The sequence below is a fragment of the Agelaius tricolor genome, unplaced genomic scaffold, assembly GCF_023055355.1.
Source record: "Agelaius tricolor isolate 1412-34295 unplaced genomic scaffold, bAgeTri1.0.p SCAF_6, whole genome shotgun sequence".
Taxonomy (NCBI): Eukaryota; Metazoa; Chordata; class Aves; order Passeriformes; family Icteridae; genus Agelaius; species Agelaius tricolor.
Window position 1 is genome coordinate 50508354 of NW_027269266.1, and position 22094 is coordinate 50530447.

The 22094-nt window shown below is 44.5% G+C and overlaps 3 protein-coding genes across 6 annotated transcripts in view; 2 read left to right on the forward strand and 1 right to left on the reverse strand.

Annotated features, from left to right (window-relative positions):
* BLVRA (biliverdin reductase A) overlaps nt 1–7387 on the reverse strand; it is a 29812-nt gene extending 22425 nt beyond the window's left edge. Inside the window, exon 1 of one of the 2 annotated variants that reach the window (XM_071429772.1) lies at nt 7229–7387. The gene's annotated coding sequence lies outside the window, so the exon portion shown is untranslated. The remainder of the gene's footprint in view (nt 1–7228) is intronic. The other variant, XM_071429773.1, reaches the window with a different exon arrangement.
* Nucleotides 7388–11925: 4538 nt separating this feature from the next.
* LOC139591357 (inositol 1,4,5-trisphosphate receptor-interacting protein-like 1) lies at nt 11926–13628 on the forward strand. The gene is given in 2 exon segments (XM_071429918.1): nt 11926–12010; nt 12013–13628. Coding segments are annotated over 2 exon segments (1701 nt in total).
* Nucleotides 13629–17768: 4140 nt separating this feature from the next.
* COA1 (cytochrome c oxidase assembly factor 1) overlaps nt 17769–22094 on the forward strand; it is a 52383-nt gene continuing 48057 nt past the window's right edge. The window contains exon 1 of one of the 3 annotated variants that reach the window (XM_071429785.1): nt 17769–17918. The gene's annotated coding sequence lies outside the window, so the exon portion shown is untranslated. The remainder of the gene's footprint in view (nt 17919–22094) is intronic. The other 2 variants (XM_071429783.1, XM_071429784.1) reach the window with 2 other exon arrangements.

Below are 22094 nucleotides of genomic sequence, written 5' to 3' on the forward strand. Positions count from 1 at the left end.
AGATGTAGCTTTGTATGCCAAGAAGATGGCTAAAATATCATTAGTTTTGCTTTGTACAGTCGGTTAGCTCAGAGCATGCCAAAACCTGAACCTTCAAGCTTGACAAGGTAGAACCTGACATGCTCAGGGTTAATAAACAAGCAAAAGAACAACCTACAAATTGGGTCCTATTTACAATTGTCTGCCTCTTTACAGATTCACCATCACCAGATTTATTGTTTTATAAAGTCTCCAAAAGGACCCCAAAAAACTGTCATCAAATTGGTTCAACTTCAAGCAAAATAGAAGATTCTATTTGGCTAAAGCCACTCCAAAGCTACCTATATTTAAAACATGTCTAAATAAAGATGAACATACATTTCAGTTCCTGAACTTGAATGCACAATTAATACAAAACTCATAAAAAATTGTAAACTGGTTTGATGATTGAGTTCACACAGTGCCACTAGCTGAAGAAGGGTACAGGATGGATTGTGCCAGGATATAAATGGCATCATAGTTTCTACATAGTTTGTTAAATCTCATCAGTTCAGGACCAGTGAAGCTGCTGGCAACTTCAAAGACCCTCTCCAAAAATCTGTGTAAAAATAACTATAATTGGGTGATAGACTTAAACACCACTCCTGCCTTCTTTATTTTCTTACAGTCTGCCTTCAAAGATGTGAGCTAGAAGCTTTCATGAAGCTGTCTGTTCAGAGGAGTATTTTAAATACACAACTTACTCAGAACCAGCAAGGCCATGTAATTGGGATAAGAGAACCCAGTATCACTCTTCTTTCCTCTGTCAAATCAATGTGGACAATTACTTTATAACAACTGTGGCTGTTAGAAAATGGATAACCTCCTATCACAGGCAGGATCTGCACAAGCACCTAATTTTGAAATAGCTAAAACAGGTCTTGCAAAGGTTCAGGAGCAGACAACACTATGGGCACTGGAAGAGGGAAATATACCTTTTAAAAGAGGCAGAGAAATAACTGGATCATGGAAGTAAAAGATTTCCAAGAATGAATGCTTCCGTTTGAAACATAATGCAAACATTTCCCTCTTTTTCCCTGATTTTACTAGACTGTACCCATATCTTGTTTTTTCTGCAATATTCTGGTGAAATTATTTAACAGCTACTCTCGTAAGAGAAGAGCTTTGTCCCCACCTCAAGTTCATGTCCTTAACTGCATGATGCCTTTAAACACCCAAAAAGGCCACTGAGTTCTGAAAAGAAGAGAGTTGTTTTACTGAACTACCACCATCCTGTGCTGCCAATAGTAACATAAATGCAATTCTAAAATGTCACAGCAACCCTGTTCATTACTTTAATAAAGCCTTGCTCCTTTTTAAAATGTCTGTCTAAATCCCTTCTTCCCTCCTTACCTTCTGCTAATTAAACTCAAGAAAGCATCTTGGGGTTCTGGGAAAGAAAACTGAGTTTAATATTTATTATTTAAGCCATTTCAGGCATAACTGTGGCCCCTCCACAAAACCAGTTTTAAACACAAAATTTCTTTATTTATCATTAGAAATGGAAAACCAAGGCACCTTACATTAATATGATAAACACAAACAGTACAGGTGGACATCTGTAAGCTGTCACTCTTTTATATATGCCAATCTTAGACATTGGATAATAAATCTCTATTCTTCCCTCCCATAGTCAGACTTGAGTACATAAAGGCAGAAGCAGAACCTCAGCAGCAGAGAAAATGTGAATGACAACTATCTGCAATAATCCATCCCACTGGTTTTGTTTAGGATCAAACTGAGTTAGACAAAGAATGTAAAAGTGTGGCCAAATAACAGCTTGAGCCAAACCTGGAGATCACAAGCCATTTGACTACACTTGCTATAAGGCTGGATGGCTTTTCGTCCTGATGGATTTGTTCTGCAGTCTGGAATAGGAAAGTTTATTCCAGATAGGCATATAAGCAAAATTAAGATCATGTAGGAGCTGGATAATAAAAATAATCATGAGCACACAGTAAAGGAATGTACTTTGCACTTCTTTTTCTTAGAACACCAGAATGGTTTGGGTTGAAAGGAACCTTTAAAGATCATCTAGTCCAACCCCCCGATACGAGTGTGATGTTTCCCTTTTTCCAGTCACTGGGGCCTTCACCTGATTGCCATGACTTTCCAAATATGATGGAGAGTGACTTGGCAACTTCATCAGTTCTTCCTGCTCATAATGATTCTCTTGATAAAAAAGGCCATCTGTCAGTATGGCCATATGAGATCCCATGGGCAAAAGTTGGCATCCCATTTAGTAGTCATTTAACCAAAAGAAACTTGAACTCTGGAGTTATCCACACCTTCACACTTCCTTAGGAGTTGATAACTTAAGAGCACCTAGGATAGAAGGACTTTCCTTCCTGTGCTTAAAGAGAGGAAAATTTTGTTCCTGATATTACAGGCCATCTGATGGTGGGAAGGTCCAGCTATCCCAAGCAACAGGGATGGGTAACATGCAGCAGACCAGCAGTTGTTTCTCAAAGGTGCTCTCTCTGCCTGAGTACATGAACACACAAAAAAAAAAAAGGAAAAAAGGTGCCTCATCTATCTCCCTGGTGCAGAATCAGCCTTCTTCAAAGATACCAGGGAATTAAGGCTGTGTCCTTGAAAGCAGTATCCTCTATGATGAAGCCTTATCAGAAAAACTGGGCTCAGAGCAGCCAGAGAATTACATGGCCACATCACCTGCTTGCAGGGCAAGAGGAGAAAGGAAGCTCTTATCTATACTAAAACAAAGGACCAGACACTTTAAGCCCCCTTTATTTTATCATATAATACAGCTATTTTTATGGTTCTTTTCCTATATCTTCATTATATCTCTATTGTGAATATTACTAGGTCAGGCTGTCACCAGGATCTATTCAAGAAGGACTGGGTTGGAAACACATCACAGAAGACTATTATTTTTGAACAGTATGTAGAGTCAGGCAAATGATCTATTTATTTTGAAAATATTTATTCAAAAGTCCTCAGCCTTAAGGTCTCATTTCAGATGCCAGGCATATAAGAATAGGCAGTACATCTTAATTTGTAAATATTGGGCTAAATGTATGGATAGCTATTTCACTTCTCTAAGCAAGTAAGTAAATGTAAAATAGACTTTAAAAAAATCCAAATGAAAACCACATTTCCTAGGGCAAACATAACTGCTGGGATTGGTTATCCTGACTTCTGGATGACAAACCTGAAACATCTCAGACGCCTCGGGACTGTTTTTAACAGATACTGCACTCCAGGACTGCAAATCTAAGTATTCTATACTTACCAAAACCAGGCCTACCTCTGTCTTACTGAACAAGAATGAAAGCAGACTAAGCCCATGATGCCCTCCAATGCCAGGAGTGTACCATCCTGGTTTATGCCTCATCACTTAACAGTGAATTATCAACAGTACAGAATTCCTCCTTACGCATGTTCCAATCTGAGCATCTGAGTTCTTCACAGATTTTTGCCACTAAAGAATCAAAGCTTTGGAGGAAGACAAAAACCAGGAATTAATCTGCCATCTCCAATCAAATGTTATGAATCTGATTTAATGGCAAAAACAAAACCAAAACAAATAAACAAACCACACCCCTCCAACCTCAATCCTTCACACATATTTGCATCTTCTGTCACCAAGACCAAACACTAAGCACAGAAAGATCTCTACCAACATGCTGATCCCACCTCTAGCTGCACACAATTGTGCTGTCTGAGAAAAATCACCTAATTAAAGACAAGTACGAGCAAGCTACTTTGTGTTCATCACCAAATAACAGACTAACCAGTCTGCTGCTAATCCGTGTCAGAGCCTGCAAAAGACAGTAAATACCGACTAAGGGCTGCTTTCCCTAGCAACAGAAAGGGTCACAAAGCTGTATCGCTTCCAGCACAGCAAAGAATCACCCATGACGTTTTCACTAGAATGACTGTGGTCTCACCTTACCCCTCACATCCTGTACTACTACGTCCTTTCTGTTATTTGGGGATTATTCAATAATCCATGTTCTTTCTGATGGCTTTTCTCTCTTCTCATTCACAGAACAGAGGTAATGACTAGATGATAAAGATGACTTTGTACATACGCATTTCACTGAGAGGGAAAGTTAATAAACACAGTAACATTACTTGAGCCATGAGAACCTCTCATTTTATTAGCCAGTGTTGTGCAGCCTTTAAATTAGTATTTAGGTTAGTTACTACAACATGACCATTAGCTGCCACAAACAGACTCCTTTTAACTGGTTAATAAAGCCATGATAAGGAAAAAAAAATTTAAAAAATGTAGAAATCTATTTTATACTAATTGTTGCACTCATGTTGTTAAAGTGGTGCGTTGTACTCATCTGGAGGAACAGGATTAGCAAATGCATTTCATTATCTTCCCCAGTCAGGTGGGTTTTCTGCAATGTTTTCTTATTAGCACTGTTAGAGTTGCAAACATTAGTCTAAGAAACACTTAAGTTCAGTTAGACAAGAAGCCAAAGCTCTTTTTGCTTAGAGAGTGGAGAGGAAACAAGTCAAATGTAAATTTATTTTTTTATTATAGTTGCACTTATTTTATAAGGTTTTAAGATCTAAGTCCCACACTTTGGCTTTGCAGGCATGAGAATATTTGCCAAGGTTCAAGGCCAGCTCCAGAGGCGTGAGACAGCTCCTCAGCAACCTTTGTTCTGCTAAGTTACAACAGGGCACGGATTATCCAGAGTGGGGTTTTGTTGATTTTGGGTGTTGTGGTTTTTTTTTTTTTTTTTTTTTTTTTTTTTTTTTTTTTGTTTTGTTTTGTTTTTTTTTTAACTACAGGATTAAACTGCAAGAGTGCCTTGGCTCTCAGACTGGTTTTCTTTCCTAAGGCCCATTGCTTCCCCACTCAGTGAAGAAACCTTTTTAATGCCTCACTTAATAAGGTGCACTATGAGCACAATGTATGTTATTTTGACACACTGAGCTCTACCTGCAAGTTTCAGAAAAATCTATGGTTGCCTGAAAATTTGAGGTGAAAGTTATCCACAATCCTGTATATGCTGATGTTGCTGTACCGCTGTGTAAAACACAGGAACTCTTTCCTCAGGGCATTATTGTCCTACTACTACATCCATCCAAACTCTGTTAGTTCCTCCACTTCCTCCCAACCTTGTTTAGTTTTATCTCCTGTTGCCTGACTCTGCTTACCTAGCCAAGGATGGCAGCGCAGAGACAGCTTCAGTGGACCACAGTAGTGGTAATGGCAAACACCCTCTGAAGCTTCCTACAACTAATCTGCACAACACAGAGTACAATATTCCCTCTACAAGATGGCTCAAACTCAGGTGACTCAGAGTCATCACAGAAAAGCAAAAATGCCAATGTGCATTCTAGTCCTGCATCTTACTGAAGTCCTGACACCATGGTGTAAGATGGAAAATTATTCCCATTTAAATTTGAAAACTGGACCATTAATTTATTCATTTATCTTCACTTGTTTTGACAACGCCAGTTAATTTTTAGTCCAGAGAGCAAAGTGGTCCTGTTCTTCTGCTGAGCTTGGTTTTCAGAGTCTGTGGATACAGCAGATATTCTTCATGACAAAAGGAAAAAAACAAACAAGTCTGCCCTTTGACATTTAAAATGAAGCTGCTTAGACCTTAATGCAGTGGTCTTCTTGGCCCACTGGGTTTGGGGGGTGAGGAGTGGGTGTTGAAACACTCAGCACAACTGGGAAAATAATGAGGGCACTAAGAAGTTGAAAATGACAAAGGTTGAGTGTCCTTTTCAGCTCTACAGAATAAGCACTGCCAGTCCTTTAAGAATAACACAAACCATACTTCATTGAATTAAACTCCAGCTCTTCACAAACAGTAACTCAGTTCACTCTTTGAAGAAACTGAGAGATTTCTATCAGTAAAAAAATTTCTTGACCATTAGATGTAAACCCAGGAAGAGGAGTCCAGAAAAATCAGCACTCCCAAATAAGGGAAGTGTCTTGATCCAATAGTAAGAAATTATAAAGTATTTTACTATCAATTATTATTATATTAATAATATTTAGTTATAATTTAATTATTAATAATTACTCTCTAAGTGGTATGCACTGCTTGTGACATTTTTTAATAAGACTAACTAAGGCTTTCTTATATATTCTGAAAATAATTTAAAATATTAACCCATTGGTCTTATAATATCAAGATTAAACTACAAATTGGATTTACATTATTGAAACATATTTGTCTTCATTTTCTCATTTATCAACAAAAATGACAGAAAGATGTTCAAACACTATGTTATTGATTTTTGGCACAATGTCATTCTGTGTTCACATCTGTAACCATAGATCCAACAGCTGAAAGACTATCTTTATTCCACAAAAATTAATTTGGCAAATCAATGCAAGGAATTGGAAAAAATTGGTTTCACACAAAATCAGTTCATTAAACTGTTGCCCTAATTAACATTGTTTGTTTGGGGTTTTTTAACAAGCTTCAACACAAAAGTTCAGCAGAATGACAGGAGTTATATAAAGGCTGAACTTGTCTTTTCACTGTGTGTAGACTGAGCCCTTGATGCACCTTTTTTCTATTTTTTACTAGAGATAAATGATAGCTGTAACTAGAACATAATTAAGTGTCAATGTGTTTTATGCACGGATTCTATACCACATCTGAGAACACAAGAACCACCTTTCTCCCACTAAAAGCTGTCTCTGAAATATGGCCCCACCACGTCCCTTTACAAAAGGAAAATATACTCATTCTCACTTTACACATGGGTAAACTGAGGTACAGCCTGCTTGATGGTCCGGTGTTTCAGAAGGGAGCATCAAATAGCTACAGTAAACGTGGATTTTCACGAGATTGGAAGGAAGCTCACCACTTCTAAAAAGAAGTCCAGTTTGTAGGAAAGGTTTTGCATGACCTTTCACACTCTCACTATGCAGTGCCCTGGCCACTCGAAGATGCTACTTGGCTACTTCCACATCATCTACATGCTTCACTGCCACCTGGATATTATTCCAAACCAAGGGCTTTTCCCTTTTTTCCTTTCTCACTGCTTCCCCCTCCCCAGGTAGTGGCCCGTCCCCTTTGGTGTGGAGGGTGTCTCTGGAGCAGCTAGGACAACGTGACTTGCAGGACTCCCCCAATCCTCCACAATCGAGGGGGAAACGCCGCTGACGAGCAATCCCGGGGAGGCGAGGAACAGAAAACGAAAGGCCTGCTTCCAAATCCTAATTACAGCTGGCAGAGATTAAGTAATAGCCACTAACCTCTCCAGCTCACAGAGGAGAAACGTGGTCCCGTTTAATGCTCTTCGGCTTCCTGCAGCTCCTTCTTACACAACGCTCCGCAGCCCCGGCATATCAGCGCCCGCACGCCGTGTCCCTGCCGCGGCGGCAACACCCCCTCGGCCGGGAATCCAATAAGGATTGCAGGGGCGGGCTGAAGCCGGAGGCAGCTGGGGCAGGCGCTCAGGCGGGGCGCTTCCTCTCAGGAAACACCCAGAAAGCTGCAGGGGGTTAGCAAGGGGCTAGTATCTCCATGGGGACCGCGGCAAGACCCCCACCGGTTAAGCGCAGCGGTCCCTGTGATGCTGGGTTCCCAAACTGATAAACTACATATCAATAAACCCTGTTTGTACACTTAATATGCCTCAGTAGCTGCAGCTGTTGAGAAAGAATAGAAAAAAAGGGACTTAGGATTATATATGTATTGAAGTCAGTCACAATGGAATACTGAAGTAACAGACCACAAGGGTGCTTGGCAGAATGCCCAAGATAGGGCCAGAAGGAGGAATAAACAGGGGCAACTCATCAGTCTAAAGTGCCAACTGGGTGAAAGGTGATTTTGGCAGGGGGGAGAATGAAAACACTGACTTACAGGCTACAAAGTCTAGAAACCCACTGACTCAAGAGGAGGAGACTGAACATGTGGAGTAATTAACATAAGTGAGAGAATCACTTAACCACTAAAATTACAGAATATTCAGAATTGGGAGGAACCCACAAAGATCAAGAGGTCGAATTCTGAAGTGAGTGACCCATATGGGGATTGAGCCTACAACCTTGGTGTTATCGGCACCATGCTCTGACCAAACTGAGCTAAGAAGATATAATACTAATTAATGAGAAAACTATGCAACTTCTAGCCAATGAATACTGATACTTTTGTTTGCTAAAATGTATAAATAATGTAAAGTTTTGGTGATTAGGGAGCTAGTGTTTCGTGGGTTACCACTAGCTCCTTACTTTGCACAAACTAGAATAAAGAAATAGAGATTCCTCTCCTCTGTGTGTGAATTGGCATTGCACACCAGGTAAGGAGTCCATGTTAGGGGCAACAACCCCAGACAGACACTCCTAGAGCCCACTCCTGCAGTGGTTTGCAGACACTGGTACATCAGCAGTGCTTGTGTCTGCCCAGCTGCAGCCATAGGGTTTATGTTGCAGGACGAATCTGTGCTCAGGAAATTGGGAATTTCAAGAGTGCCAGGTGGGAAAGAAATCACTCTGTGCCTGGCTTTGCCCAAGCAGGAGGCATGCAGAGAGCTGCTGCTAGGACAGCCCAGGCCAGGTGTTCAACAAGTTCTTACTCAAGACTATTTGCCTCCTTTTCTACTGGGATTGCTTCCTGGCAGACAACATACTATGCATAAGCACTAGCTTTTCCTAGGAAAGACACCTTTTACCAAGATCTTACTCCCAGCCTCTTTACTTGCCATTTCTTATCTACATGCAACAGCACTTTCAGCTGCTCCTTTTGGGGCTTGGAAGATAAAAGCCAGTGAGGGTACAGATATTTCCCCCCAAGCCAGTAGTTCCTGCAATGAACAATGTATGACATGAGGCTGGTCTGAATTCCACAGATCTTTCTACACCATGACAATGGTGGGCATTCATCTATTAGAACCTAAAACTGTGTTACATTGGGACTACAGGTACAAAGGATAAAATTCTGTACCCTGTCATCTCAAACATATAGAAACATATAGTAGAAATACCTCTGGAGAACCTTTTTTTTTTTTTTTTTTTTTGCACACAAGTGTGCTCAAGTCAACTTGTTTCTGGTAAATCTTACCAGAAACAAGTAGTGTGCTGTGTAAAGTAGTAACACCAAAAGAAGCCCATCTTCTTCCTATAGAAATTAAAAATCCAGTGCATCCCTGGATTCTTTAAAGTCATTATTCTAAAATTCTGCAGGTTGGGATGGAGTGACACACCCTTCTTTCCATATTTTCTCATTTCTGACCTGTGAACTTCCTCATCAGAAACATTACAGGAACTCAGTCTCCTCCCAGCTACATTTTGTTTGCCAGAGTGACATTTTCTGAGCCAGTTATGAAGTTTTAACTACTGCAAAACTTATGTGGTCCAACATAACTTCAGCTCCACAGAGGGTTTGTGATGCCATTACTGTGCTGGTTGTTTCGAATAACTCTTTCCATCCCATCTAATAAGTGCTAAAGCACATATTATGCCTTAGCAGCTTTAATTACAGTTGTTGCACAACTGAAATAAGGAAGAGCTCCAAAAAGTAACTGACAAATCATACACAAAACTAATGAGCAGGAAGTTTAAAGTCTGAAGGTCTTCAACATACATGTGGAATTACATAAAAGAGGATTGGCAGCCCAGGAGAGACAATATTTAAGCATATACATAATGAGTTTACCATATGGGACAGTTAATGACTAGCACGTGACTGTATGCTTAGCACAAAGTAATGAATCCATTAGCACGTGATAGGAAACCTTAACGCATAGCAGAACATGCAAAAGAATGCATATGGGAGTGATTAGAGGCAGATGTAACTCAGAGCCCTTGGATTCAGGAACCATGCTCCTATTTGTACAGCCATGTGATCTAGAGGATGTGGGACCTGTTCACTCTCATAATTAATCTTGTCAATTAAAAAAAAAAAAAGAGAAAAAACAAAACCCCACCTTCTTTCCAAATGAATCAGATCCCAAAACTAATGGAAGTGGCACAGTACACAGCCAAACAGGATGGCACAACCGCCTCTTTCTATGACACCTGTAGTTACCTTAAACCAGTCCTGTCCCGACCTGCTGTTTGATCCCTAAATTACAGCCTCAAGCTCCCTTTGCCATAGGATTGTTTATTTATTCAGGCAGCTAGATAAAAACCCCAACATTTAAATGAGCTCCAGATCTGGACAAGATGAGGGGCAGAGAGCTCCTGCAGTGGTGGAATTTGGGCTCTGCCACTGGTGCTGACACCTGAGCCTCTGGCAACATGACCATGTTACCCTACTGCAGAAACCTTTTAGAGTCAAGCTGGGGCAGGGGAGGGAGATTGGTGGCTCTCCTAGTTCCTGAGCACAAGATGAGAAAAGAGAAATGGTGTTACCCACAACCCCTTGAAATGGCATTTCATAACAGAGAAGAGAGAGGGGCAAAGGAACAATTTTGACTTTGATCTAGGCAGCACCAAGAGTGGACCATTCAAATCCAGGTATGCAACATGGAAAATGCCTCAGGGTTTCCTGTGGGGGAAAAGGCTCCAAAGAAAACACAACACAAATCCCAAACTATAACTTTAGTGTTTAAGTTTTCTGTGATTTACAGCTGAGAGAAGCTGCTGTGAAGTGCTGATGGCCTCTTCTGGCACACTCCTCATCTTTGCTCATCTCTGGGGCCTGCGAAGCCAGGCAAGGGCTTCTTTCTGCTCCTGCCTGGGCTGAGACCAAACAGTCTTGGTGAGCCTGAGGTCATTAGCAGGAGAGCTGGGGAATTCAGGCTTTGCCCAAACTGAGGCCTTCCTGAAGGCAAAGGCTGAGGAAGGGCTCTCACTTGTGCTGCCGGTGGCATGGAAGGCCCCAGAGCAAGATGGTATTTCTTGGCTTCCGGGATCCATCTTCACAGTCTGGCCTTGCAGGTTAGTGAAATCCACATGGATATCCTGGCACATTCCAGCACTGACTTTCACTCCAAACCTTCACATTTTCTCCACGGAGAGTGATGATTTTTCCTTCTGCTTGGAAGGGTATGGATTTCCTCAGTTGATGTACTTGGCAGAAAGGTTCTCCTTGCATGGAAATGTTTCCTGGCAGCCTGAAACTTCTGACCACCGAGAACCCATTTTTTCCCACTGGCATTTGATCATGGGAACCACAGTGTAAAAGCAGCACCTTTCTCTCCTCTGGGAGGAGTTGGTTTCACAGGCTCAACCATCTGCGCCTGACAGATGCAGATGGTCCCTGAAGGGAGGTTGTACCTAAGTGGGGTTTATTATATTAGCCCAGGGAACAAACAATGTGACCAGAGGAAATTATCTCAAGCTGTGCCACAGGAGATTTAGATTGGATCTCTAGGAAATATTCCTTCAACAAAAAGGATATCAAGCTTGGGAACAGGCTGCCTAGGGCAATGGCTGAGTCACCACCCTCAGAAAGGTTTAGAAGTTGTGTGCATATGGCATTTGGGGACCTGACTGATTGGTGGAGTAGGCAGTGTTAAGTTTGTAGTTGAACAGTGTGATCTTCAGGGACTTTTTCAACCTTGATGATGCAGAGATTTAAGGGTAGCTCCAACCAGTGTGGAGTCAAGGCTTAGACTCAATGAACCCTAAGGGTGCCTTCCAACATGAATATCTATGAGACCACCAATGGAGGCAGCTGGTAAGAAAGACAAAAGAAAGACCAAGGGAAGTTCTTTGAAGAAGGTTCACTCTAAAGCAGCCTTAACCAGTACATCAGGGCCATTCTGAGTGGCTGAGCTGGGCTGGGGACAAAGAGTGGAGTTGGCTGGGTTGTGATGTGCTGTGGCACCTGTGACATCATCGGGACATTTCACAATGGGGGCAGCTAGAAGCAGGTTACCTAGAAGCAGGTAACACTGGCCCTCTATTGCTTGGGCAAGTGGTGAGTGCAAATGTGGCAGGGAGGCCATGCTGGGGACAAGGGCCAGAGCAGAAATGCTGCACCCAAGACTGGGTTCTCCCTCTGCATGCAGGGACAGCCCCTCATGGCAGAGCCTTGGCCATGGTACAGTGCTTCTGTTGCCGCTGGGACAGTGGGACAGGCCTTCCTGCCCCCAGCTGTCTGGGGCCCTGTCCTTCCTGCCCTCAGATCACTGGGATTCCTGTCCCTGCTGCCCCTACTGCCAGCTGCCTCCCTCCCCACTCCCCTCAAGGCCTTTTCTCCATCCTCCTGCAGACCATGGATTCCTGGGTATTGTGGTTCTTGTTCTTGCTAGTAGTCCAGTACCCACAGCCCATGGGTGATGTTTTGGATGAGGTGACGCGTCAGCGAATGGAGCTGCGTGCGAAGTTCCAGGAACAGAAGAGGATTCAGCTGGAGCGGGAGGTGAAGCAGCTCGTGCTGATGCAGAGTAGCGCATCCTGGAGAGACCTTCTCAGGTCTGCCTTGCAGCCCTGGCAGGTCTGGGCACTTGCTGGGCTCTTGGTTCTTCTCTTGGCTGTATGGTTTATGTGGAGGAAAAGAAATTGTGAGGCAGAGATCAGTGGCGAGGAGGAGAAAGAAAAGGAGAAGGAGGAAGAGGAAGAGGATGAGACATGGGCATATGATCTGAGATGGCTTCTAGAGGAGCGCATACAGTGGCCTGTACAGGACCTGCAGACAGGCTGCAACAGGACAATGGCCCTGATAGACAATTTCATAACTGTCCTCAGGCGTGCCTTGAGTAGGACTTTCTACCCGGTGCTGCAACAAGCCATTGGTATTGGCAGTGCCTTTGAAGGTTGGACTGCCCGTGAGGAGGAAGTTCTGTACCAGGTGCTTGTACCCCTGACTCCTCCCCTAGGCCACCTCTTCCACCTGGAGCGTGACACTGACCAGCAGAAGCCTGGCAGGAACTTCCGTGTCCGGGTGGAGCTGGAGTGCAGGTGCCCGAGGGAGTACCAGGGTATGAACATGCTGTGCTTCCAGCACCACCCTGACGTGATCAGGAGGACAACTCAGCAGCCCAACCTCCTAGACACGCTGTGCACTGACTCCTACCTTGACGTGAAGAAAACTGTCCACTGGTTCTGCACACTGGTGGGAGCAAGCTGGCGGCGTTTGCCCCAGTCACGCAGTTGGCATTTAGTGCTGCTGCCCTCCAAACGCTCCTGCAACCTCAGGCTGACCAACGGCCAAGAAAGCTTCCAGGTTAAGGTGCTGTTTGGGGTGCGGCGACACGCCTCAGACATCTTTATCAGCAGCCGGTATCGAGGGGCCCACACCCCAAGCACAATGTGGCCTGAGAGCTATGCCGTGGCAGAGACCAAGTTCTTCAGGCACATGGCCAGGGAGGCCCCCCAGGACAGCTCACACCTTAAATGCCTGCAGCTCCTTGCCCGTGTTCTTGCGCGCAAGGACTTTTCCATCCATTCCATCAAGACCATTGTCATGCGCCTGCTGCACACAGTACCAGTGTCTCAGTGGCAAAGGAGACACTTCCTGCTTCAGCTCTCGGATGCTCTGGAGCAGCTGCGCATATCTCTGGAAGAGAAACACCTGGAGCATTTTATTGTGGGCAACCAGAGGCTTCCAGAGGAGATCAGGCTGCCCCCAGATGTACTAAGGGCAAAGCCACCCAACCTCTTCTACGGTCTGGCACAGGATCCAGCTGCCTACTCCCAGGCAATGCAAGCCTACCTTGATCTGCGCCATCGCCTGGCAAGAGTGCTGGCCTATGGCCACTGTTAGCGGGGCTCATAGAATCAGAGAATCACAGAGTCATTAGGTTCAAAGAGACATTTAAGATCATTGAGTCCAAGCCATGCCCTAATACCACCTCAACTATACCATGACACTGAGTGCCATATCCAATCTTTTTTTAAACACATCCAGGGATGGTGACTCCACCACCTCCCCCGGGCAGACGATTCCAGTACTTTATCACTCTTTCAGTACAAAACTTTTTCCTAACATCCAACCTAAATTTCCTTTGGCACAGCTTAAGACTGTATCCTCTGGTTCTGTCAGCTGCTGCCAGGAGAGAGACACCAACCCCCATCCGACTACAACCACCTTTCACATAGTTGTAGAGAGTGATAAAGTTGTATCTGAGTCTCCGTTTCTCCAGGCCAAACAACCCCAGCTCCATTCCTCATAGGGCTTGTGTTCCCAGCGCTCCACCAGTCTCGGGGCCCTCCTTTGGATGCATGTGCCCATGGGGCTTCAGCTGGTGGCAGAGAACCAGCTTTTAGTGCCATGACAAAGACAGGAATGAATGGGATACATAGACAGAGATATGTATATATAACTATAGTGTGTATATAAAACTACAATTATTTTTATTAACAGATGTGTTTTAATAGATACATATTATAGTTATAGTTTATAAAGTGTCATATTATTTTATGAAAATAAATAGCACATATATAATGTCACTACCTGTTGCGATATGTATTAATACTCTGTAGTTACTGCATTTATGAGGCAAGATTTTTATTACACAGATATATTTATAAAATATATATTATACATATATTGTATTTAATACAAAGCAATAATTTAATACATAAAATGGAAATTAAATAAAACAACAATTATATCTAATTCCTATATAATTACACAGAATAATTATATTTATAATTAAATGCTTATTAAATATGTAAAATGTCATATAATTTAAAAATCATCATAATAAATATGATAATAGAACAATATAAATTTAGTATGTATAGAACAATATAAATTTAGTATGAATATCATGTCACTATCTGTTTGGACACATATTAATGCTCCATAGTTAGTGTATGAATGACTGGCAAGCAAGAAACTGCTGTGCTGTTATTTCAATAAAATGCAGTCTTGCAGAATCCGGAGCTTTGAAAGACTTTCTTGATCTCAGCCAGATCTATAGTATTGGTAAATGTCATGCACTGGGAATCTGGGCTCGTGAACAGTCTCCATGAACTCAACCAAACTTACACTGCTGAATTGGTTCTAATCAGCAATTAAGCCCAGGTGCCTCTGGCCCCTCTGATCCCAGGATCACAGAATGACTCAGCTTGGAAGGGTCCTTAGAAATTGTCTTGTTGCAGCCCTGCTGCCAAGGGCAGGGACACCTTCCACCAGGCCAGGTTGCTCCAAGCTCCATCCAACCTGGCCTGGAACGCTGCCAGGGACTGGGCAGCCACAGCTTCCATGGGCAGCGTGGCCCAGCACCTCACCAGCCTCAGAGGCCAGAATTTCTTCCCCATCTCCAGTCTAACGCTGCCCTCTGTCAGTGGGAAGCTGCTGCCCCTGGTGCTGTCCCTCCAGGCCCTTGTAAGCAGCCCCTCCAGGTTTCTCCCTGGGCATTGTGCAGGAACTGAAAGGCTGCAGGGAGGTGCCCCAGGACAAGCCCTTGGAGAGCACTGGGGCCAGGAGTACCACCATCAGGGCAGCAAGCAGGGCCTGGCATGGCTGTTGGGTGAGAGGGCACAGGGCAGGCACTGAGGCCCTGCCAGCTGGAGCTGGGAGCTCTGGTGTGCTGCCCAACAGAGAGCCGTGGGCTCCTGCAGCTCTGCATCCCTCACGGCTGAGGCAGCTGCCCAGGCACAGCTGGCCTAGGACATGTGGCCAGCCCTGTGCCACCCTCAGGGGCGTTCGTGCTCTGGGGCTAGAGTAATTTGTGGCTATAATGAGTGGTTAGCATGACTTGGGCCCCTAGGGTGGTGACAAGTGTGCAGGGGAAAATGCCAGCCCAGAAAGAAGCAACAGCAAATGGCCCCCAGCATGGCCATAGTAATACTGGTGTCTTACACTGGCTGTCTCTCTTTCCATTGTAAGGGAGAAATAGCAGAGGGGAAATAGCAGAGGGGGTATCTATAAATAATAAGTACCTTTCAGTACCAATAAAGCTTCACCAATATTGGATGGGTACTGCACAGCTTTCATCATTGCAAAATTACCAGGAAAAAGGGCCAGCAGTGGTAGGTAGGCCAACACAGGCACAGCTGGGAACTCAAGACAAGTTTCTGGCCCAAAATCTTTCTTCAGGTCAGAAATGTATGAAATAGATTTTTCAGAGAGCAATTAGATATGTAGGAGTTAGGATACCCTGAAAGTAAAGGCAGCAACTGATTTCCACAAAGAAGGGACAGTAGCAGAAAAGAACAGTAGCAGGATGAAAGAATTTAAAAAACCCTGCAGCTTCACATACAAAACTGACTCTTAATAGGGCTTCTTAGGAGTGTAAGAGGCTGGGTCATTCACTCCTTTTTTGTTCTGTATCTCTCATTGTCTCTTTTTTGGTCATATCTGCATGTCCTTTTGTTCTGCTGATTGTCTTTCCATACTGTTTCTCCCTACTCTCACCTTCCACAATTCCAGCAGTGTTACAAGTCCTAGCAAGCAGATATATTAATTCAGCTATAATACAGAAACCTCTCACTTTTCAATTTTTTTTTTTGTTGGGAACAACAAAGCAATGCAATAATGTAATCAGCTCCAGATGGCAGAAGTTGACTGGAAACTGCTAAAAGCCTGCCATGAGAGAAACAGTTTTATTTTGGAGAATGAAATAGCAGACAGTATTCCACTAAATCACAACAGTAAGGCAAAAGGTGTAAATAAGAAGCTGGAAGCTACTTGGATAACAGAACAAACTGGCTTGGCAACAACGCTGAGAATAATGCCTGACTTAACTCAGCCAGGAAATGCATACAATAAATATCAAAGCAGGTAGCATGCACTAAGGAACAGCAGCAGAACACACTCTGACATTATTGGTACACTCATGGTTTAATTTCAGATGAATCAAAACTGTGAGCCAAGGCTTGGGATCATGTAATCCAGCACTGCTAACACACACACTTTACAAACACCAGAGCCTAAGTGCTGAGCTCAGGGACAGTGCTGGACAGCTCGCTTAAATAAACTCCAACAGGGACACCAGCTTACACAGAACAATGGAGAGGGATTAATCTGGAATGAAGAAGATGAGCTAAAGACAGCAGTGGTTAAATTAAATATTAATATCACTGTGTGAAATCAGATGGCCAGATTAGATCCAGAATTTTCTTTGGGGATTGCCGGACAGACACTGTTGTTTTTTTCAATTTTGACTGCACAAGAGTGTTTTTATGGTGTCCCCTGTCCTGGAGAAAATAATAATAGAGCACCACAAAAGAGACTGGATCCTGGGCAGCAAGCTCAGGTGTGGTGTGGATGAGCAGCACGGAGCTGAGGGAATGTGGGTTGTGGGGAAGCCTGTGTAGCAATGCCGGCTGGGGACTGCATCTGTCTCTTCACAGGCCTCCTGCAACGTGCCCTGCAGCCAAAGCCATGGCTGTGGGACATCTGGCACCTCGGGTGAGGTACACACTGAGAAAATCCTCAACCCTGCCACCGAGAAGAGGGACCCTCGTAAAATGCTGCTTGAGACACAGGCAGCCTCAGAACTCAGAACAGCCTCTATACCACAATAGAAGAAAAATATTAAGCTATTAAAGAGTGTCCAAAGGAGGGCAACCAAGATGGCGAAGGGCTGTGAGGGGAAGCCATACAAGGAGTGGCTGAGGTCACTTGGTCTGTCCAGCCTGGAGAAGACTGAGGGGAGACCTCATCAGTATCTACAACTTCCTCGTGAAGAGGAGGGACAGGCACTGATTTTCTCAGGTGACACGACCCGAGGGACAGGCCTGGAGTTGTATCAGGAGCGGTTTAGGTTGGATATTAGAATAAAGTTCTCCCCCCAGAGGGTGGCTGGGCACTGGAACAGGCTCCCCAGGGAAGTGGTCACAGCACCAAGCCTGGCACAGTTCAAGAAGCGCCTGGACAACGCTCTCAGTGACATGGACTGTTGGGGCTGTCCTGTGCAGAGGCAGGAGTCGTACTCGGTGATCCCTGCGGATCCTTTCCGAGTCAGGAGCTGCCGTAACACCGTTCCCTCCCCGCCGCCGTTCGCAGCGCCTCCCGCCATCGCCCCCTGCCGCGCCCCGCCGGCACCGCAGCAATGGCGGCCCCCACGGCGCCCGCGTGAGCCCGACGCCGACCGCGGCTGCCGTGAGTGGGGACGAGCGGCCGAGGTCGGGGCGCGGCCAGGGCGGGCCCCGCCGCCGCTCCCGGCGGCACCGCCGCACCCGAGCGAGCCCCGCCGCCCCTCCCGGCGGCCTCGGCCCGGCGCAAAATGACCCTGGGGGGCGGTCGGGGCCCCGCGGGGGCGGGAAGAGGCGGGAGGGGGTTTGTACCGGGGGAGTCCCGTCGGGGCCCGACCACAGCAGCTCCGCAGCGACTGCGGGGAACGGCGGGCGCCTGCAAGGGCGGCGGGGGTCAGACCAGGGCCACTGAGCGGTGGCAGCAGTGCCGTGAGGCGGGCAGGGGCTTGCTCAGTGACCCTGACAGCCTGAGCACATTTCCTCTCGGGCCCTCTTAGTGGGGGCACTATCTGAAGATAGTTCTCAGCCGCCTTCAGAGGAAGAGTGCGAGGCAAATGTATCTAGCGAGCTACAAAGAAAACTTGATACGCGCAGACTAATCAGAACTGCGGCAGAAAAGATCTCTTGTTCTTTAAAACAGGCACGGGCCCACGGTGCCCTGTACTGTGGGGAGCTCGGTGGCAGGAGCACAGCCAGCGGAAATGTGAAGATGTAGGGCAAACATAAAAAAAGTTGATTGCAGTGACTCATGCACATAGTAAGGAATCTACAGTCAGATTTACTTTGTTATTCAGGTACAGGTGGTGAAGCAGTCGGGTTGTCTTGAGCAGGTTTAATGTTCAAACACTGCAAAGGAAAGGGATTGCTATGATTCTCTATAAAAATTGGAACTTCCCTGTTTAAGTCTGCTCTGATCACTGAAGCAAACATGATGTCCCCTATCCCTTCTTATCGGTGAGGCTGGTTGCTCCTGCTTTCCAGCCTAGTTGGTTTCTTTGTGCTCATTTACAGAACTCTTTAAATGCAAGAAGAGAGCATGTAACTTGAAGTATAAGAGTGGCCTGGGTTGCTTCTTTTAGAGCCAGTTTTTTTTTAAGACTTGAAGTGCAGAAACAAATTTCAAAAATCCTCGGTACAGCCTCAAAGGCTGGAGTAATAGCAGGCTGCTGCAGCGAGGTGGCCCTGTTCCACCACCCAGCTGTACATCGTGCTGTACCTCTTGCATCAGGCTTAGGGCTCAGCTGGCTTTTTGAAAGTTGATTTTTCCAGTGCATCAAGGCTTTCTGGACACGGCATGCACTGCAGCTGCACAGCCCAGCAGGAGGATGGGATAAGTGTCATGAGCACCCCCATTCCAGCAGCAACTCCTCAGACCTGCACTTAAATCCAGTGTTAAACGGCAGCTACTCTTTGTTTTGAGTCTAAGCTTTGACTCAAATTTGAACAGTAAACCGGTGTTTCATATCATGCAGTAGCCTGTGTCAAGGGTTCTCAGACTTGACTGGGGGTGTGGTAGAGAAAGATGACTGCACGTTGAAAGATAACAAAATACTGTCTTTCTGCCTAGAGATCGTTGTGATATTTAAGACTTGGCAAAAATTGCTGCCCTCACTATCTCAATTATTTAAGTGCTGAAATATCCCAGATCAGCCAAATTCCATTAAACACAAAGTGCAAAGGAAAGTTATCTTGAACAAGCAATGTACCAATTGTAAAGTTTTTGCCTTTACTCCCCAAGGAAGAAAGGATTCTCATCAAGAGGGGGGGTGAAGAGGTTAGCCAAACTTAATGTGTCATTTTTTTGTTAGATGAGCTTTAACTCTACTGTAAATTGAATGAAAAAACATGGAGAAGGGAGATAAGGAGCTTTTGGGATTAAAAATAAAAATAAACCCCAAAGCCTTCATTACTATCTTACAGCTTTTTCTAAGTAGTACTTTGCTGTTGCAGTTCTGAAATTAATGAAGTATGCATGGATTATTGCTGAATGTATTTTACTTCAAAGCTGGTTATTCCCCAGAAGTCAGAGGCTTTGCATTTCTGTTAACACAGTACTTTCCAGACCACTTTTCTAATACAAACTTCTGGGTTTTGACTCAATGCCAGAGGAGCAAAATGGCATCCTTACCTTTGCAGCTGTGACCACAACATAAAATCAAGCAGGAAGAAGGGCCGATGCTGGCAGTTGTTTTCGCTACACTTAACGCACCTTGAGAGTTGGAGCTCACACAAAGAGATGGGCCCCCTCACACCCTTCCTAAGCAACGTGGCTGTTAGAAAAGCACTTGGAATTTCTTTATAGCTTTAGCCAGCACAGGTGACTGCATCTTGTCTGTTAAGCAGCCCAGCTCCCCCTGTGTGAGCATTGCTGTCGCACAGCAGCTTCCCCCGTTTGCCTGTGCTGCCTTACCCAGGCTGCAGCACAGCCCTCGGAGGATGGTTTGGTAGCAGCCCAGCTTGTGGTTCTGGGAATTAGGAGAAGGCTCTAGAAGGGTGGCTGCATCAGCTCTAGACAACTTTTGTGTGTAGATTTCTCTGCTTGTCCAACTGCCAGCTGTACAAGTGCCACTAAAACAGAAGTCAACAAGTGATGTGTGTAAATACCTACCTTGAAATGCTTGCATATTCAAGCAAGTGGGCAGCAAGTGGGGGAAGAAAGGCACTAGCTGGATTTTTCTATTTCTCTGTACTGCTGTTAGTGACTCAGTCTACAGTTTTGGCCTGTGATTTTGCATAACTGGGGAGGTTGCAGAAAAAGTCTATATTATGTCTCAGTTTCTGGGAGGAGCAGTTATATGACCATCAGGCTAGTGTGGGTGCTAACCTCTTGGAGATGCAGTTTTACTTTTTTCTACTCAGCATATTGTAAGGAATAGAAAGTTCTTGAGAGTATACTTCTGAAAAGCTACCTGATACACAAGAATATTGGAATATGTTAGTAAAATTTCAAGTTATCAGTTCAGCATGGTTCAGTCTTTTCCCTGTTGTGAGCAACTTGAAAAAGCATCACCAGGTATTTAATTGTGACATTTGTCTTTTAGCATGTTATGAGGATCCTTTCTGGTATTAGAATGTCGTAAGTGACAGAACCCTTTCATCTGCTGTGGTGCAGTGGTGGTTTTTTAACAACTGCACCAGTAGTTGAATTTAACCACCCCAACCCCCTTTCCCCAGGGCAGAGTAATTTGCTTTTCTCGGTGTTTAAGTATTTTCACTAAGTGTTTGCATAGCATACCACCAGCTAAAATACATAGTCCCTATTTCCAGAGCTCTCTGAGAGTACTCTGCATGTCTTCAGTACACAGCAGATAATAGGGGCTTTGCTCTGCCTTTCTTACCCCTCCCTTCACCATATAAAAAGTCAGTCCTGCTATTAATTTGATCACTACATTAAACATAGTAAGCCTAATTATCCATTACATCAAAATATATTCTGCCATCATGATATTAGACCTCTTATGGAGGCAAGTGAAGAGGGAATGTTTTGGTTTTTTCCTATCTGTAGCTGTATCTGCTTTGAAGATTGGCTTTGTAAGCTTCTCCCATTAACTAACAAAGAGATAGAAATCTTCCACATCCCTGTGTGCCTTCTCCAGATGTGGATTAAGTTCATTAATGGCAACAGTAATCTCCCAGACTGTCTGACAGGTGTTGATCTGTGCACCAGCACTAGTGCAGATTCTCACTTTGATGATGTTAAATGAGTGAGAGGAGAGCCAAGAGCGTGGGTTTGAAGCAGATTGTCTCCATGTAGTGCACTTTGACTTGAACTTGAAGTCCTCAGATGGATCACCAGAGGCTGCACCACCAGTGAATGCTCAACACTCTCCACAACTCAATGGTGGTAAAGTCCACAACTCTCCACTACTCAATGGTGAGGGCAGGCAAGAGCTAACCTAAACCAACTACACACACGGAACCCATAGTGGGAACACAGCCCTCAGCATCAGGTATTTTCATTTGCAGACTCATGCTTATTCCTGATATAGACATAGCCAGCAGTAATTATAAGAATCCAGTCTAGCATTAAAATAATTAAAATTGACCTCTTGAACTCCCCCAAAAGGAAGACCCATAAGAAGTAAGAAGTAGGAATATCCATAAGGAAGTTTGATCCAACAGAAGTCTAAAACAGTCCCAAAAGACCTCACAGCACTCCTTTTCAGTCTTTTAGCAGTCTACAGGAGCCTCTACAACTGGTTGTGTGGTATTGGTGAACACCAGAAACTGAAGGTGTAAACACAGGGTGATACACTAAGATCTGGACTACTCGAAAAGACGTGGTCATCTGAACAACATTCAT